The 19,198-nt window shown below is 45.5% G+C and overlaps 2 protein-coding genes across 2 annotated transcripts; both read right to left on the bottom strand.

The window, feature by feature from the left end:
* Positions 1-72: 72 nt before the first annotated feature.
* Positions 73-8,419, bottom strand: sesn2 (sestrin 2). Its single transcript, XM_037474070.2, has 11 exons — positions 7,511-8,419; positions 6,426-6,491; positions 5,619-5,807; positions 4,071-4,253; positions 3,164-3,391; positions 2,865-2,997; positions 2,661-2,776; positions 2,479-2,562; positions 1,543-1,649; positions 1,318-1,462; positions 73-1,073 (listed from the first exon to the last, which is right to left on the bottom strand). The coding sequence occupies exons 1-11, from the start codon at positions 7,841-7,843 to the stop codon at positions 987-989; spliced, it is 1,671 nt and encodes a 556-aa protein (XP_037329967.2). The 5' UTR covers positions 7,844-8,419; the 3' UTR covers positions 73-986.
* A 635-nt stretch (positions 8,420-9,054) lies between these two features.
* Positions 9,055-13,893, bottom strand: matn1 (matrilin 1). The gene is made up of 9 exons (XM_062558694.1): positions 13,717-13,893; positions 12,398-12,582; positions 12,142-12,306; positions 11,833-12,055; positions 10,846-10,968; positions 10,547-10,719; positions 10,226-10,457; positions 9,980-10,132; positions 9,055-9,886 (listed from the first exon to the last, which is right to left on the bottom strand). The coding sequence occupies exons 1-9, from the start codon at positions 13,802-13,804 to the stop codon at positions 9,786-9,788; spliced, it is 1,443 nt and encodes a 480-aa protein (XP_062414678.1). The 5' UTR covers positions 13,805-13,893; the 3' UTR covers positions 9,055-9,785.
* Between the last annotated feature and the right edge of the window lie 5,305 nt (positions 13,894-19,198).

Raw genomic sequence — 19,198 nt, 5'->3', positions numbered from 1 at the left:
TAAACTAAAAGCAGATAATGCAGTCTGATGTGATGGGGGTGGAAGCAAGAACATGAGCCACAGACACACAGCTTCAATTCTGATAAAGTAACTTTTATTATTTATAAAAATAGTTATTTTATATTTTTTCATGTCAGCCTCTGCGTGCTACAAACAGAGGAATGAGGCACAAGTAGTCAATGTGTGGTGAACATCTGGTATGTGTGGGCGATTATTGACCTCAACATTAGAATAAACGATTCAATCGCGATGAGAGATATGTGTGTGACGGAAACATGTGCAAGATATTCACGGACACTTGAGGCTCAACTGGGGGGAAACAAAACCGGATTCATTTCAGTGCAAATACATAACAGGTTTTGTATATCAGATAGCCCAGTGCAAAGCAGCATCAAAACATTAACACTATTCGCTGTAGTGTACAGTGAGTCCGGGGAGCATTCACAGTGCTTCACTTGACACATTCTGTCATGTTACGGCCATGGATTAAAGTGTTTTCCCCCCCCTCAACATTTTAAGCACAATACCCATAATGCTTATGGTAAAATAAAAAAGGAAACAATCACATAAATATTCACAGCCTTTGGCGTGACAATCCAAACCGAGCTACTGTTGGGAAGAAGGGCCTTATTCGGGGAGGAGGTCCCACACAGAAGAATGGGAGCAACTGCCCAAACTAGGTGTTCCATGCATGTATTATTATACCCAAAAATACCTGAGTAGTTGCAGCCAAAAGGTGCTCCAACAAAGCATTGAGCAACGGCTGTGAATACGTATCTATACTATTGATTTTCTCTTAAATTAATTGAATACATTTTGGAAGAAAGCAGCATTATAACAAACAAATTGTAAAAAGTGAAGCACTGTCAATACTTTCCGTGTGTGTGTGTGTGTGTGTGTGTGTGTGTGTGTGTGTGTGTGTGTGTTCAGCTTTGTGTTGCGGTACGTCTCAGCTGGCTCAGCATTTGCAAAAACATGTGCGTTGGCTATCTCATGTAGTGTGTGATGGCTCGTAAGGTATAAAGAAGGGCTGCCTGTAGCCGAGCTTCCATCACTATCAGGTTCGCATGGACCTGCCAGACAAAAACACACAAAAAAAAATATTTAATTTAACTTTGTGTCACAATTTTAAGTTCCGTCTGTAATTCCATAACTTCTTCTCTCGTGACATTTTAAAAAAGGAAGGAAGAAAAGAGAGGAAACCCTCAAAAGTCAAACGATCTATTCTTTGCTGGGAAGGTACCAAAGAGACGATGTGCTAAAATGTCAAGCGATCCAGGGATTTGGCGTCGGGTGCGTGTTTGAAAGCGTTTGTACCTTTTCGGAGTGTCTGAAGTGTCTCCAGAAGGCGTGGTAAACGCGAGCCGTGGTCTGCTCGGGGTGACAGGCCATGGTTTTAACAAAGACCTTCAGAGAGCGCTCCAACAGCACGTTCACGCTGCCGTAGTCATAGTCGTCGTAGCTGCACAAAGGGCACAAAGCAGAGTTAGCGACACAGCAGAGACCAGCTAACCTGATCACATGATCCTTAAGAGCACTGACCGTATCCCGTACAGACAGTGGATGTAGTTCCAGAGAGCTTTTCTCAGAGTGTGAGTGTCCACACCTTCGTGCATCGCCATCCTGTGGTAGGTCAAGTTGCTCACTACCTGCAAAGATGTAGCTAAAATATTAATACAATAAGCTCAATCAATTGGATCCGTGAATGTATTGTATATTTAAGATTAAAAGGAACAATTATACGACTCATCCACTGAGAGGGGGAATCCTTAGCAACGATGTTGATACTTTTACAGAAACATTGAACTAGTCTGGCACTGGTGTGGAAAACAAATTACTATCTTAACCGTATATAAAAAGAGACTTTTGAACTCAAGACATACACATCAATGAATACAAAACCAACTGTTTGGGAAAACGTCAATGAAAAGAAAAAAGGTCCCAACAGGACTTTGAACAGACGTTTGTTGATCTCTTTCATCTTACTGACTTGGTGCCATTGTCGTGCACATTTAGCTCTTTTGAGTAAAACTGTTGCCGTGGTAACTGGATAAGTTGTACCCATGGTCTTGAGTCAAGACTGCTCTGTAAAGATTCAGATTTATTCTCATATCGGTCACATGTCCAGATCAAACTGCCACTGGGCCCATTGGACAATTTTAACCAAATTCTTCTTTATTTGGTCAAGTTCATTTCATGTACTGCTGTGAAGGGTGTAGACAACTATGTATCTGCTACTTTCTTGTGACCCCTTGATGCAAAGTGTAAACATTAGCAAATATGTAAGCTCATCCGTTGCGTGCAAGCGACGTGTCTCTGTCTGATTGGGGTCGAACAGTAGAACGCAATGATAAATACCTTTATCTACAGCAGGGCCATTTTAATGTGAAATGAACGCCGATTGTGACATAAACCATTTTTTTTCACAGTGGGGAATTTATTTTAATGTATTAATACAAGGTTAAAATGTAAGGGTACCTGAAATTTTTCATCGAGGAGCTGGCCCATGTCTGGCAGTAGTCTGTTGACCAGAGAGAAGCCGTGGTCCTCCCACGAATAGTCCTGCACACATCAAACACCAACAAACACTAACTATCAAGTCGGTGCTCCATCCTGTTAAAGAACCTGAATGTATTGAGACCTAAACCTAGACACACTACCTGAGCCCGCATGGTGGGAGGGGACTGCTCTCCTTTGGGGGCAAAGTCCTCGTATCTGAACTCTGGATCCTCCACCAGACACAGCAGCAGATCGGGTGGTGCTTCTCGCACGACAGCTAAACAAACGCAACGGAGAAGACGAGGTGAGCGGAACAAATGAGAAACAACGGGAGCGAGGCACGGTGCGAGCGCGCGTGCATTTACTGGTTGGTATGCTCTCGCTCCTCTGCCTCTCAAAGCGAGTCACCATCTCCTCCTGCGTGCACTCTTCCTCCTGCTGCTGCAGCTCCACCATCCTCTGCATCAACACCTCCACCTCCATTGCTCCTTCACCCGACTGGAAAAGAGATGATACTATTAATAATAATATTCAAGGAATATTCTATGGTTATTAAAAAACATTTTTAAAAACGGTGCAAATGATCAAACATCACTGGAATTTTGTCCCCATTGTTGAGTTTAGAGCGGTCGGACCTTTGGTGGAAGATGACCGTTTAGCTCACCTCTGGCCTTCCGTCCTCGTGAGCCAGGCCGTGGGGGCCGTGGGGGCTTCGACGAAGGGGGCTGGGCGACGGCAGCTCGAATGTGTAACCTCCGATGTGGTCGGGCTCAGGGTTCAAGCCGCACCCCCAGCCAAATGAGCAGAGAGAGTGCGCGTGAGCCATGAGGATCACAGCGTGTATGAGTTCAGCCAGTGACCAGCGAGGCTCGGCTCCGGGACACACCAGCTCCTGCAGGGGAGACGGGCAGGTGTCGGGTTAGTGAGGTGATCTATAAGGGGTTCCTTGGTAAGGTCAAGCACCAATACTTTGGATCGCACCATCCCAATCTCCGTACAGCGGGTGTAGACATGATGTTCTTTAAAACTAGTGGATGACTCGTGACTTCCCACAGAGGAAGAAGGGTTGGATTTAGAATAGATTTTGGTATTTGGATGTAAATATATATTTTGTGACGTTGAGTGACTCTTCATCAAGTTATAAATGCCGAATGCCGTACAAAGGAAATCTGCATAAACATTATAGTTGGATATATTGAACATATCTTTAGAGTAATTTCAGTCAGAAATCAAATGTATTAGATCAAATTACTGTTATATAACAGTTTTATTGAATCATTCTTAATGGTCCCTATTGTTGCTTGGCATGTTGATTGATAAAACATTTCCATCTTTCCTGTAAACATTCACACAGTAAACGGTCGTATTAAACGGAACGCTCATACACAGCTTGCTTTGATTACAAAAAAATCCCACTGAACTGAATCATTCTGCAAACTACGTCCTGTTGATGGTTGACACTTTTCAGAATGATGTGTGTTTTGTGTGAATGCTGGCTGCGAAACATTCCTGGAAATAAAACAAGTAAAAGCGTTGAACTCGTGAGTGGGCGAATGGGTGTCCTCTCCGACCTGGATGTGCTGCTGCGTGATGAGCCAGGGTCTGTGTGCCAGCAGCTTGTTGAGTGTCTGCAGGCTGCGCAGTTTGGTGGGGGCGTGCTGCAGGTCGCTCAGCCAGCTCTCCTCCCCCCCGGCGTCCAGGAAGCCCGCGCTGTGCTGCTGCACCAGGTACGAGCAGTGATGTCGAGCGGCGGCCTGTGGAGCATAATCGGACCATCCGTTAAAAAAAGCAGAGCTGAATCCCTGCACTGTACGCGCCAACTTCAGAACGCAGGATAACTGTTCAGAAATCGGAAGGCCTCAGAGGTTAAAGCAACACAGCTACATTTCTCCATGAATAGATCATTTTGAGTTCAACAACGCAGCATTTCTGAAGTGAGAGGGCCGCTAACGTGATGAATATTTGAGCGATGAGCATCATTAAATGTTTATGAGAGGATCAGTCTTCGGCAAACCCTTTTAGGGACTCACGAAGATACAGTAGCGGAAAAAAACCTTCAGGCAGGGAGTGATCTGCCATGTCCATTTTCCGGAAAAGATCATTTCATTTATCCACATGTGTAGATTCAGAAAATCATTTCTCCATCTTTGTCCTGATGTTTTATATTGCTTTCAAACTTTGCATTTTTGTGTAACAGTTCACTTAAACGAGGTCCTAACCTGTAACACAGCTCCACGTCTAAGCATCAAAATGAAAATCACTTTTAAACATCTTGTTCAAGTTGTGAAACATTATGTAAATGTTTACTCTTAAAAGTTATGGTAAAAATATTTTAGCTAATAACCAACAATAGGAGCATTTGTTTGTCAGGTTAAATCAACAAGATGTTTGCTTATGGTTCATCAAGGGTTACGGGTAGAAATAGTGATTCTTTTTGTTAAGTCTTTGCTGCCGTAGTGCCGCGGTTCACACTAACATTCTGCTACAGAAGGAAAAAAAACGTTTTTCTGTTTTCCTTCAAACAAATCAAAGTTGTCTTGGCTGCAATGCTGCTGTTGAAAAATGGATAGCAGAAGAGGAGAAGAATTCCGGCTGAAACATGCAGCCGATGGCAGGTTTCTGCACCCGGTCCACATCCTGCGAGTCAGACTGTTGCCACGGTGACTGGCAGACACAATGCAGAAATATAACTGCATTAAAAGTATTAACTGCGGCTGTTTCTACCAAGTCATTGGACTGCAACAGGTTCTGTTGGAAGTGTGGTAATATCACTTCACTGAAAATGTCTACCTGGACAAGGATTTAGTGTATATGCGTTTAACTTTTCACATAAAATAATTAAATCATAAAAACAATTTGGTACACATAAGGTGGTCTCAAAAAGAGAAAATAATAAGGTACTTTGATATCGTCTGCTTAAAGTTTTAATTTACTTGCATTTACCTGGTCCATTAATGTTTGTGATCTACGGCAAACTAAAACTCACTGCAGTGAGTTGGCGTTCCGCCCATTGGGAGGAATCTCTGTTAGTCTGACGAGGTACTTACAGGAAGGTCCTCTCTAATACCAGAGCAGCCCTTTACTGATCATTCACAGAGAGAAAAACAGCCTTCTCTTACCATAACAGCGATGTAATGTCTCCAGTGATGAGGCAAGGGGCCGTCCATCTCCAACAAAGCATGCTGGGTCCTGAGGAAGCAGCTCAGGTAGGCAGGGTGCATTGCCATCACCATGGTGATGTGGTCCACGCGGCCCAGTGAAAGGAAAGATTCGGTGAGGACGTCCTGGTCGGCAACTTCTTTCAACATCTAAAAGAGAACGAGCCAGACAAAATATTGTGTTCAAAATTCACAAGCTATTCCTTGACTAAACTAAACTAAACAACAACAACTAAACTACTAAAGTTCATATTCTAAAAATGGCCAAAATCGGCAAAGGATCTACTCTTAAATGATTCGCTTACAGCTGTAAACAAAACAGTGAGTTGAAAAGCTGATGAAACATTTCCACTTTCTCCAGCGGAAGGCTTTGAATGACTAACAAAATACATTTGAAATCATCAACCTTTCTTACATACGTGTAGTATTGCTTCACTTGATAACATGAAGCAACAGGAGTTGAGGCAGAGTTGCCATCTGTACTTCTTATTCTGAAACTGATTTGACGTTTATTATGATGCCAGCCTGTTAGAATGGAGGAGAGCTCTGTGGCACTCTGACATCAAGTTGTGAAACTACATGCCTCACGTAGAAAGGTTCACCAATAAAAATGATTTGGCTAATAAAAGAAAAATGGGGATCAACATTATAAACTACCCCAATCCTTATTGGATTTACTGCTGGAAAGAACATTGCAATTGCTTGTGACATCACAACATTTTAGTTTTCACAAAAAAGCCAACATATTTAATAATGGGGCGTACACACCTCCTTTGCAGGAATGAAGGCACTTGGGCCCGATGACAGCGCCCGAGGTACTTTGACTCCTTGTTCCTACGCAGGAAGACGCACAGTAAGACACAGTGAAATTATGACTGAAAATAGAACAGACTGCCTGTTGGATAATGTCATCCAAATACAGGTTGTCTGATAAAAGAGTCCAAGGCGTAAAGATAGAGTTCACAATGACGCAAGACAAAACAACATTTTCCAATTGAGAAAATGGAATTATGGATTTCTTGCTCAAAAAACTGACAAACAATCAAATCGATCACTTGAACAGATGGTGGTTTTGTTTAAGCTTCACACATTAAATGTTATACATTACAATTTTTTTACAAGCAACTAAAGATTTAGGACACTAATTGACCTGTATGTGTCTATGTATTAAATAAATCGTCTGTATGACAGGATAAGTGAATATTAGTGAAGGCATACATAAAACATGCTATTTGAAGATCTATCACAAAGCTGCATCCAGCGTCAACCTAGACTAGACTTTCCTTCCACTGCTGCCTCGGAGCTGTGACTGGAGCCCGTCTCACAAATCACAGCCTGTGAAATATTTAACAAAACCCCTCGTTTAACTCCAGGTAATAAGAAGAAGAAAAGAAAGTCACCGCTTGTTATCTCCACCCGAGGCGACACGTGAAACTGAAAACGCGCCCCACGCAGCTTGGCTTTTCTTAAACGAGCAGCGATGTGTGGAAAGGCTCGTGAGTGCGCGCTCGGTTTTTTTTTTGGGTTTGAGCAGGGGGGGGGGGGGGGCAGGGGGGCGTGTCCGGCCTGCTTGTTTGTGCACACCACGGCGAACTCTTGCATCATCGCCTCGCACGGTCCAACGTCTGATGAAATCCTAAGCAATCCGACAGAAAGCGGCCAGCAGCAGATAACTTCCACCTCATCTGCTCTGTCAATCAACCACTCGCCTATTCTGGAAGTGTTATGACCGGTGGTAAAAAAAGATTAAATAAATAAATAAATAACTCCTGCCTGATGACAGACTTGAGGTTCTAAGAATATTCCCCACTGGGCTTGAATGAGCGGTGAAAGCACCGTGACACCAGCGTTACCTGTGCGTTGCGCAGCAGCTCGGTCGCTCGGTCTCGGATCTCCTGCAGGGGACACGACCGAGACAGCAGGAGCAGGTGCAAGAGCGTCTGTTTGCTCAGCTGGGCCGAACCGGGCCGGTCCGCTCCCAAACACGCCAGAACCCGCCGGCTGAGCTCCTCCAGGGACGCCGCTCGCTCCGCCTCGTCCCGGCTGCACAGCGCTAAGCTTTTGACGGTCGGGCCGACGTCGGACTCCGACTCGTACCGGTATCGACGTGACATGCCGGACGCTCGACCCGGTGTGTTGTCTCCGTTAGCCGGGCAGGTACGGCTCGCCGCGGGACTGCTTGCCATCCGTCGGTCTCCCCAACACCACACCTGCCCCCCCCCCAAAAAAAACAGTGAAAGTGGTCGTTGACGAGCCGAGGCTGAGCTGCTGCTAGTCGCAGTTAGCTGAAGTGAGACAGCGCCGTTGGCGTTAGCTTGTCGGAAAGTTCCTTAAATGCCGGATACTCGATGTGTCCGTCGTCAGCGCAATCATCTGTTTCCCCCCCAAATTATTTCAAGTCGACCGGCCTTCCTCGGAGCTCTCTCACGAGGGGCAGAATCCTTGCGCTTCAACCCCGGCTACCTGACCGTCTCAACGGTCTGCCACTGTTAGCTCGCCGAGCTAGCCTAGCTGCTGGTAGCAGATGCTGCGGGCTGTAAAACTGATAACAGCACGTAATGATGGTTACATCTTTTTTTTTTTAATGGTGAGTCAGTGGTTTGTTTTTGGACTTGGCTTCTAAAGTAGCGCAAGATTCAAAGATTTTGAAAAAAAGATTTTATAAAACACCAAAAAAACAAAACAACTGCGGGTTTCACGCATTAGTTTCACTCAGCTGTTCGGAGTTGTAGAGCTTTTTTTCTTCGTTTGTGTGACGTCGGGAAAACGTTTCACTGCACCTCAGGGTGCAGAAATACTCCTCGATCAATCACTAACTTTCCATTACACTTCTAACATTTTTAAATAATATATTAAATAAATAATGTTTTGCATTCACACCTTAAAAAGACAAATGTACATGACTAGCAACTCCAGTATTGCCCGTTCAGATATATGAATCAATTAACTATGCAGTGTCTTACATGTCAGGTGACAGACCAAAACCATCCTACTTACCAGAGTAATGCATTTGTTCTGTCCTTCATTTTATTAAATTGAATTAAAAGTGAAACGCGGGAACATTTGCTGTTTGCGTTTTATTGACTGAGAACCCCACAAATCCTCTGTGGTGTTTGGACCCCACTTTGATTTGGTCCTGATCACTGCAATCTGGGAAGAATTTTAGTACTCCCAAAAGACTTTGTGCAGAATTACAATAAAGTTATACGTAAAAAAGGACTGCTATTAATTAATCTTTGATTATTCATTTAAAAATTCCACCAATTTGGTAGGAATACCTGTGGTCCCTTTATGGTACACCACAACAGTATTCAATGTCCTTTTTATACTTGATTAGAATTAACTAAAACTGTCAAAGTAATAATTGCACACAATGGTTTCACAACTTATAATATGTACTTCCTGAATCACCTTTATTTAGGAAAATAAAAACATCACCCTCTTCTTATATTAATTTACCTGTAAATATATTATATGCCATATAGGATATGAGATGTGTGAAGGGCTAGGAGAAAAAAAGGAATGATGACAGTGCCAGATGGAAACAGACAAACAGGTGAGGGTGATACGCCGCTCCGTTGGACATGAAAACACAGACTCAATGCAGTTTGGGGAAATTCAACATTGGGGCAGATTAAAAAGTAAAAACCCTTCAGTGTACCGTCACCGTTTCCCTATGAGGGAAGACTTTTATTAACAAACACACAGGCTGGATATGGAGCATGACCTTCGGAGCACACACATAAAGACGTGGTCCCCATGGCGACCGCCGCTTCGTGTCCCAGGAGACCCAAGGGTGGAAGAGGTAACACAGAGAGAGGTGGAGGGGTGGAGGTGGTGTGGGAGAGCTCAGGATAGAAGCACAGGTTAGGGTCCGCACTCACACGGGTTCCTCTTCTGTATTTTACAGGAAGTAAAAGGTGTCTGTCTGTCTGTGTGTTTGTGTGTACGTGGGTGGTTGTGCACGTGTAGGAAAGAGAGGGATGTGAGTCCTCAAACAATTTTGTTCTCCAGCAAGGCGATTCTCTTCGACATACTGTCTAGTAAGATTTTGTCAAGGACAGCAACACTGAAGTAAAGACACAAAATAGAATATATACCCCTCTACAAACATCCCCTTTTACCACATCATCCATTGTAAAGGATATATTTTTTTGTAAGTGCCTGTAGGGCGTCTTCTACTTTCTTTTGGAACTTTACAAGGGAGTCACATTCACAAGGGTCGTCCTCTGTAGGAACACAAAGCACAAGTTCTGGGTTATCAAAGCAGTATGTGAGACGTGTTTGTAAGTGTATCTTTGTATTCAATTCTCCTGTGTGACCTTGACAGATGTTAATCTGCAGCTTCTTGGCAATCTGGGTCATAGCTTTGAAGTCAGCAGTATAGAAGTAGTGCTCTCCTGTTGGCTCAGAGGCGATCTCTTTCAGCTCAGCCTCCACCGCGTTGCCAACTCCAACGGCGTACATTTTGAAACCTGCAACACAAAGGCAGGTAAAAGTAGGGCTTGGATTGTATCTACTTACACCACACATGTGCGTGAAGAAGTGATCCTTCCTCCCCCTCCCACCGTGCTCCTTGGCCTTCTTGGCGGCATCTCCAATGTAGTCCTGGCTGCGTCCGTCAGTGAAGACGATGCCCACCTTGGCGACTCCAGGCCGAGCGCCCTGACCGGTGGCAAAGCTGTTGTCCGTCAGGTAGCGGAGGGCCTGACCTGTCATGGTTCCCCTCTCCATGTAGGCCATCTTCTTCACGGCCTCCTTCAGGTCCTTCTTGTTGTTGAAGCGGCTCAGGGGGAACTCCTGCGGGAGGGATACGGAAGCGTGACTTTCATGACAGGGCGAGAGGGAGGGGGGGATTTTGGTTGCACACTGAAATGGTAGACACGTGCCTGTCTGACTGAGCTGGAGTACTGCACCAGTCCAACGTGAGCCTTGGTTTCGGAGACGTCCAGTTTGTCAATGATCTGGTTGATCCACTTCTTGACCAGCTCAAAGTTCTCTGGACGCACGCTCTTAGAGCCGTCGATCAGGAACACCACATCCGTCGCTGAGTTGCTGCAGGCTGGTGACGTCAGACACACAACAGGGCATGTTACTCTGGCAGCGCAACTGCTGTGCTCGGACGAATAGCTTTACACACATACAAAAACAGAGACACACACACACTAACAAACAAACGCACACTCACCACTGCAGCTGCGACCATTGTCCATGAGGGTAAAGCCATCTTTGCAGGCACACTTGTATGATCCAGGGGAGCTGATGCATACCTGCTCACAGTCATGGTCCCCAGTGGCACACAGGTCCGACACTGTGTGTGTGTGTGTGTGTGTGTGTGTGTGTGTGTGTGCGCAGAACACACGTACACACAGTAGAATATATGTTGAGGTACACACACACACACACACACACACACAGGGAGGGTGGGGGATTGGAGTTAGGAGGAGAGAATGAAACTATGTCAGTTTGAAAACTGGGAAAATCTAGCTTAAATTCTTAATGATCCACTGCGACCTGCCGCCACCAGTTTTGAATGTATATGTGGATGAAGCGTGACTCCAGTGGATCCTTAAAAAAAACAGGTGGAGAAGATTTGACTAGCCCTAAATAAATAAGGCACCATCCAACACTGTGGACCATGCAGCGCTGCCCTTGGATGAAACATCTGCAGCGATCTGGAAAGCGAGCAGCAGGCAGACCGGGAGAGCCAAGGGGCGATGCTAATTAAAGGTTTGATGATTGTCACTAATAGATCGGTAATTACAAAGAGATCAGCCTCGCCTCTCGGTTATGTGAGCGCTGACTGAAGAACAGGAGCGAACTTCGTTCCTAACGGTTGTTCCTGCCCCATGTGCCCTCAGAGTGTTGAGTTTGAAGGGTTGGATGAAGGAACTGTCGCCTCGTTGAGGGAGAGCAGTGAAGCAACATGTAGGAATGAAAAGATGACAGCTCTGACACCTTACCCTCAGTATAGGGCGGGCCGCTCCCTCCACCGTGATGAAGGATCATGATGATGACCCCACCCCGGGTGGGATTCTCCTCAACCATCTCTGCCTATTTCCATCACTAAAGACTAATTAAAGTTTACTGCCCCTGTTGCTCTAACTTTAACAACAGACCCTTTAACCTTTCTTCTTCTTCTTCTCCCTCTTCCCTTCTCCTCCTCCCCTCTTACCACAGAAGGCCTCCTGGAACTTCTTGGTGAGCTTCTCGATGACGCTGTAGCTCTCCACGTAGTCCACGTGGTCGTCCAGAGGATCGCTGGCCATCTGCTTCAGGGTGGTCATGTCCACGCGACCCACGCCGATGGCAAAAATCTCAATACCGGCGTCCCGTGCACGTTGGGCCACTTCCTTCACGTTGTCCTGGGGACGCCCGTCTGTCACAATGATGGCGACCTGCAAGGGACGGGGAGAGAGGTTAGACAATAAATGGCCGGGTATGTCGACTCGCTGGGGCGAATGCATACAAATGTGTGTCTGACCTTGCTGATGTCGGGAGATTTGACACGAGCGCCTTCGCTCTCACTGAAGGCCACATTCATGGCAAACTGGATCGACAGACCCGTCATTGTTCCAGTGGACAGGGGCTCGATCTTGGTCACCGCCTTAATCAGCCCAGCTTTGGTGCGGTGTGTCTTCAGAGACACCTGCGGTTGCACGAAAGCGAGGTCAGTAACATCAAATACTTCTACAATGTAATACAAGAACTGTCCAGCGAAGGCTAGCGGGGCTCCGTACCTCGTTCTTGACGCGGCTGGCGTAGTTGACAACTCCCACGCGGGTAGCGTTGGGTCCAACATCCAGTCCCTCGATGACTTTAGCCAGGAAGACCTTGACCTGCTCGAACTCTGAAGGGCGAACGCTCCGACTGCTGTCGATGATAAACACGATGTCTGTGGGACGAGTTTTGCACAAACCAGCCGCTGTACATGAAGACAAGTGGGGAACAGAAAGAGAGATTCATATTAGAGTAGTGTTCACATCACATCTTGTACACCATGATGATGGGCAAAAGGGGGGAGGGTGGGAGGACCAGGGGGAGAACGGAGGCATCGAGGGGAGAAGGGAGCTTTAAGAAAGTAGAAGGAGGCAGAAAGGCTACGTGGGTGGAGAAAGATGGAGAAAGATTGGACAAAAAAACAACGATGAAAGGCAGAGAAATACCAAATGACATGTGATCTGCTTTAGACCTTAGATAATAATATTAATCAAAACAAATGGTCATTAGTAATGAATAATAATAAATAAAAACTGAGCAAAATCATTGAGTGAGATGTTTTCATAATAGTGATAGTGATGACTTATTGTTGTTCAGCTGTAAACACCAAATGTTACAGTGTCAAAAGACATTTTCAAAGTCAAAAGACTTTTTTGTGATCATTTATAGTTATAATATTAATAAAACAATTAGAACCAGGGAGGATGTGTTGGATTTTCAGCGAATGTTCAGGCTTTTGAGGTTAAATGAATGGCTAAAACGTCCAGTGTGAACAGTTCTAATCTCCCTTCTCACCCTTCACCTCTCTCCCTCCCTTCTCTCCCCCACCAACTTCTTTTATACACGCACACACATGCAGCGCACTAACCAAACTTCATCCTAACACCAGCAACAACACAAAAAAACACTTAAAAATGACTCACTTTAAATCAATAAATGCCACTGAAAAGGAATGCTCAGAGACACGGAAAAGGAATTATACTCGTTTGTAAATCTCATTTTAAAATAATTAAATTAATACTTTTTTTATTGAACTCTTGTTTAATTCTGTTACCCCTGGAAAGGTAATCCATTCTACAGGTTAACACACGTCCTTGGATTCATGGACACAAACGAACAAAGGATTTTCTTCTAAAACGCCATCACCTTTGTATAAAGTGAGGTATTTACTTAAAACTTATACATTTCAATTCTGAGGTTTAAAGTCCACTGAAAATACATATGTTTTGAGAATGAGGAGTGAAAACCAGAGCGTCAAATGTCAGCTATGTCACCCAAAGACTCCAAGTCCTCAACTCGCATTAAAGCAACTTCTAAAGTCAAAGGTCATCATTCTTACCCATGGCGGCGGCCATGCGGAGGTCCACGGTGGCCTGAGCCCCAATGAGGCAGAGCAGCAGCAGGAACAACGGCGGGGTGGGCGTCATGGCGACGGGGGTCTGAGCTGGTCTGCCGACAGTCCGAGAGTGAGAAGACAGACGGGAGACGGAGCAGAGCGAAGGGACTTCCAGGCGAAGGCGATGGCCACAAAGTGAGACTGAGTGACTCTGAGTTGCAGGTTATCAATGCAAGTGCTTCACACACACAGCCCACAGACCCCCCCCTCCCTCCTCCCCAACCATCCACCCTGCCATCCTCTGTGGCCGCAGTGGATGTGTGTACATGTGTGTGTGTGCGTGTGTGTGTGCGTGTGTGTGTGTGTGCACGTGGGGAAGAGAGGGAAATACCTGCTCTAGGAGGACCGAAAAAAGGTGGGCAAGGAAAGACAAACACACCTTGATATGGCTAAGATGAACAAGTTTGTGTGTGTGTGTGTGTGTGTGTGTGTGAGAGAGAGTACCTGAGGGTGTACAGTATCTGTGTGTGTAGCTGGGGGTACAGGGGCGGCTGGGGTTTGAGGCAAAGTGCCCGCCAACGCAGCCCCAGGTTGGATTTGGCCAAAGCTCAAATAAACACCGACATGAATTCCTCTTTTCTCCCCGCGTTCCCCTCGTATAGCAAACACACATTTATGGTGCGGAAGTGAAGGGGAGCCGCCGTACACAGGCCGCAGTGTTCACGCAGTGTTCACGCTGCTACGCGCGTTGGGAAGTGTGTGTGCATTCTTTTGCATAAGCATGCATTTCTCTATAACCTGAAGTATACAAAGTTCAGCTCAGTTCAGCTCCTGAATCCTTCAGGGCATTCTGTGTTTCTCCATCACTCGTCTCTCTTACGGGATTTTGAAAGCAGCGGCTTTCATATATTGTAAGATATACACATTTAGCCAAGGAGCATTTAACTTACTCTCCTCTCCACTGTCGGGTGGGCGGCGGGCCCCAGCGGAGTAAACACAGAAGGAAAAACACAACTTCATCAATACTCGCACACACATCCATAATCTCTCTATAGACTCCACATACACACAAAACAGAGAGCCCTCTTTTCACTCTGACATGCCGCTCCACCCGACCAAACCCTGCATTCCTCTGCACCTCCCTTTCCCCCTACTCGTCCACACACACCTCCACACACACACACACACACACACAACCTGAACAAGCCGCAATTGAGGGGGCTAGTCTAGTGGGGGAAAAGGAGTTGGGGCTCAGGCTGTACAGTAACGGGCCAGACAGGTTTCCTAGTGAACTGAGGGCGTGTGCATGTGTGTGTGTGTGTGTGTGTGCGCGTGTGTGCGTGTGTGTGTGCGTGTGTGTGTGCGTGTGTTCGTGCATGCATGTTATGATGGTGATCGGTTTGACATGAAAGATTCAAGATGTTATTCCTGGACAGCGCGTCTTCTCTAATAATGGGCTTCTTGACTACGTACACATATATATGTTCAGGCAAACACTCAAATGTATATATAAGAACTGTATATATAAGATCCACACACACACACACACACAGGTTATGTAAGCCGAGCTGGTGGAGCTTAACCTCCATCCATAAGCATATGACAACTATTTAATAGCGCCATGAAAGTCACTTTTCATCCATGGTGCGTTCAGGAGTTCAGAGTAAAAACGGACGGATGAGACGTCGTCACTAACTGATCAAAATGACAATGCGCTGTGTGAGAAATAATAACCTTAGTTGGTCTGTTCAAAATTACAAGCAGGGCTCACTAAAGATGTCTTACTTTATGATGTTTCAATGAACCCTTTAGTCTTCCATCCTCCAAGCATTTTTTTACTGAAATCTGAAACAATCACCATTGAAAAAAGTAATTGGCATATTAATCAATGTTTGAAAAAGCCTTAATTGAAGCCCTAGATTCGTCGATTGTTAAAACTGTTGATTATTGGCATCATTTTCAGAATCAATATTCTATTTCAGAATCAAAAAACTTCAGCAAATGTACTACAAGCCCAGCACCAAAAAGTTTCTCCTCTTTCTCCCCTTGATCCTTGTTCAATTCCAGAAAACCATCAAATCTAATATAAAAACAAGCATATTTGCTTTATATTGAAAAAGGAAATGTTCCCGTAAGACGCCTTTTACTGCCAACGGCCAAACCATCATGGGGAGCTCGATTTAGAGGATATTCATCACAACAGCACTGCCATCCCATAGTGTAAGTGTAACCAGCTTCGGACAAACACATCCCTCCATCACAGCCACACTGCATACCATTGGGCATCTTTACACAAGGCCATTTAAAAAAAACAACCCTCAGAAAAGACACTTTCCACAAACATAATGAGGTGAGATATTACGCAGCCTCAAGTCCATTCATTTTATCCAGTAATTTGTTGTTGCTTATTTGCTCCCTCGTGTCTCCTCCAAACCCAACACCAGTCTGTTATCTTTACAAAACAAACTAAACCTCATCCGCCTGATGCCTCCAGAACCAGAGAACCAAAGAACAGGAGGATCTCCGGTCCAAGTCTGACTATTACTATTATTACTGCTGTTATTACTTGTAACTATATTACTATATTACTTTCAATCACTTAGATCAATAAACTTGATTCATTAATATCAACAAACTTCATCACTGGACTGTATCAAAGCAGTGTGTGAGGGTGTGTGCGTGTGCGTGTGTGTGTGTCCAAACACTCCCAGGGTTTGGACATACTGTGATGACTTTGTGTTTGACCACATCCATAAATATTGAAACAAGTTCCCTTTCTTCAAATCTCAGAATACCGAGTAAATATTGACACGTGGAATCGGGCTGGACTGAAGCATCCCATACGTGTGCTTACCCACTCTCTCCCTCACACACACACACACACACACACACACACACACACACACACACACACACACACACACATATACACTCACCGGCCACTTTATTAGGTACACCTGTCCAACTGCTCGTTAACACTTAATTTCTAAGCAGCCAATCACATGGCGGCAACTCAGTGCATTTAGGCATGTAGACATTGTCAAGACAATCTCCTGCAGTTCAAACCGAGCATCAGTATGGGGAAGAAAGGTGATTTGAGTGACTTTGAACGTGGCATGATTGTTGGTGCCAGAAGGGCTGGTCTGAGTATTTCAGAAACTGCTAATCTACTGGGATTTTCACGCACAACCATCTCTAGGGTTTACAGAGAATGGTCCGAAAAAGAAAAAACATCCAGTGAGCGGCAGTTCTGTGGGCGGAAATGCCTTGTTGATGCCAGAGGTCAGAGGAGAATGGCCAGACTGGTTCGAGCTGATAGAAGGGCAACAGTGACTCAAATAACCACCCGTTACAACCAAGGTGGGCATAAGAGCATCTCTGAACGCACAGTACGTCGAACTTTGAGGCAGATGGGCTACAGCAGCAGAAGACCACACCGGGTGCCACTCCTTTCAGCTAAGAACAGGAAACTGAGGCTACAATTTGCACAAGCTCATCGAAATTGGACAATAGAAGATTGGAAAAACGTTGCCTGGTCTGATGAGTCTCGATTTCTGCTGCGACATTCGGATGGTAGGGTCAGAATTTGGCGTCTACAACATGAAAGCATGGATCCATCCTGCCTTGTATCAACGGTTCAGGCTGGTGGTGGTGGTGTCATGGTGTGGGGAATATTTTCTTGGCACTCTTTGGGCCCCTTGGTACCAATTGAGCATCGTTGCAACGCCACAGCCTACCTGAGTATTGTTGCTGACCATGTCCATCCCTTTATGACCACAATGTACCCAACTTCTGATGGCTACTTTCAGCAGGATAATGCGCCATGTCATAAAGCTGGAATCATCTCAGACTGGTTTCTTGAACATGACAATGAGTTCGCTGTACTCAAATGGCCTCCACAATGACCAGATCTCAATCCAATAGAGCATCTTTGGGATGTGGTGGAACGGGAGATTCGCATCATGGATGTGCAGCCGACAAATCTGCGGCAACTGTGTGATGCCATCATGTCAATATGGACCAAACTCCCTGAGGAATGCTTCCAGCACCTTGTTGAATCTATGCCACGAAGAATTGAGGCAGTTCTGAAGGCAAAAGGGGGTCCAACCCGTTACTAGCATGGGGTACCTAATAAAGTGGCCGGTGAGTGTATATATATGTATGCTTACACACATGTGCCTTCCAGCTGTGATCTGAGGACTCTCTGTTCAAAACATGGAAGACCTGGAAAAATTAATTACAGGGTTAAACGTGCATGAAACCTGCCTCAGTCACACGTGCGAGCTCACTGACACACGAGAAAGAGAGAAAGATGGAACCGTGCCGGGGAACACAAGAGAGGGATACACACAGCGTCACAACAACACGGACACAACCCGAAATCCAGTGTAGACGTCCTGTTCCAGCAGGTTTGAATAGAGCTCTCACACTCAGGTTTCATTCCTGAAATGAATGTGTGGTGTGTTTCATTATGGAACAGACTTTGAGAAATGAATTTTTTATGTATGTGTGTGTGTGTGTGTGTGTTTATGCTGCATGTCTCCTGCCAACAGTAACAGCTCAGTAGCCAGTGAGCAGGAAGAGAGAGGTTCATTAAAAACCCAAATACAGCAGTTACATAACCAACAGTCCTGTTCCTCCCAGAACCCCTCTGTGCTACAAGCGCTCCTCCCTCATCCCCATCTTCTGCTCCCTCCCACGCCTGCTGGCAGAGCCCGACCATCATCCTCTCCTCCTGCCATAGCAACAGCTCATCTCGGCTCTCCTCCCTTGTTCCCAGAGACACACAGAACCCCCCCTCCCCCCCTCCCTCCCTCCCTCGCCCCTCCTTCATCTGCTCCCCTGGTCCCTGCCACCTCCAGAGTTCCTTCTCGTCCTCCCACATCATCGTCATCCAAGCTTTGCTTCAAACTTTACTTTACACAAAGCAGCGTTGCGAAACAGGAATACTAACTAAGAGTTAAAACAGGAAAGTTTTTAGTTTCACTTGCACTACTGAGAGGGGGAAACGGCACAATGGTCTCCGCCCTCTTCTGATACTTCAGAGGCGGAGAATAAACAAGAGAATACAGCAGAAGGCAACAGCGATTAAGGATTTGGGTTGCATCAGCAATTGTCTGGGCCCTGGCCCTGCTCGCCCCCCCGCCGGATTAGTGACCGTAGCACACGTCTGAGAAGCTGACATGCTGTCAAAATACCTCCCAGCAGGCGGTCGTCTGTCGTGACGAAACAGCGCGCTCAAGTGGCCTGAAGACAAATGAGCAGCATGTCAGCCGTGACCCACCTCAGGGCTGCGGACTGAAAAAAAAGATAATATTTGAAGAAAATTATAGTTCATAAATGAATTTAAGTAAATATATTAAACCCGTGTACATTTGTGTAGCTATACGGAATTCTTTGTCCAACATGCTCATTTACTACTGGCATTTAGGTGATTTAATAGTCACATAATGTAAAACTTCTGGAACTTTGAGTGCGCTCTTTT

This window comes from Pungitius pungitius, chromosome 17 (genome assembly GCF_949316345.1).
Source record: "Pungitius pungitius chromosome 17, fPunPun2.1, whole genome shotgun sequence".
NCBI lineage: Eukaryota > Metazoa > Chordata > Actinopteri > Perciformes > Gasterosteidae > Pungitius > Pungitius pungitius.
This window is presented reverse-complemented; position numbering and strand designations above follow the sequence as displayed.

Excerpts from the sequence above, each read along its gene's own strand:
- matn1 (XM_062558694.1), bottom strand. The coding sequence starts at position 13,804 with ATGACGCCCACCCCGCCGTTGTTCCTGCTGCTGCTCTGCCTCATTGGG. Across the intron at positions 12,307-12,397 it reads CCAGCCGCGTCAAGAACGAG|GTGTCTCTGAAGACACACCG; the intron begins GTACGGAGCCCC and ends GTGCAACCGCAG. Across the intron at positions 10,458-10,546 it reads ACTCCAGCTCAGTCAGACAG|GAGTTCCCCCTGAGCCGCTT; the intron begins GCACGTGTCTAC and ends TCCCTCCCGCAG.
- sesn2 (XM_037474070.2), bottom strand. The coding sequence starts at position 7,843 with ATGGCAAGCAGTCCCGCGGCGAGCCGTACCTGCCCGGCTAACGGAGAC. Across the intron at positions 1,650-2,478 it reads TCCTCGATGAAAAATTTCAG|GTAGTGAGCAACTTGACCTA; the intron begins GTACCCTTACAT and ends ACATCTTTGCAG. Across the intron at positions 1,463-1,542 it reads CACTGTCTGTACGGGATACG|CTACGACGACTATGACTACG; the intron begins GTCAGTGCTCTT and ends CCCTTTGTGCAG.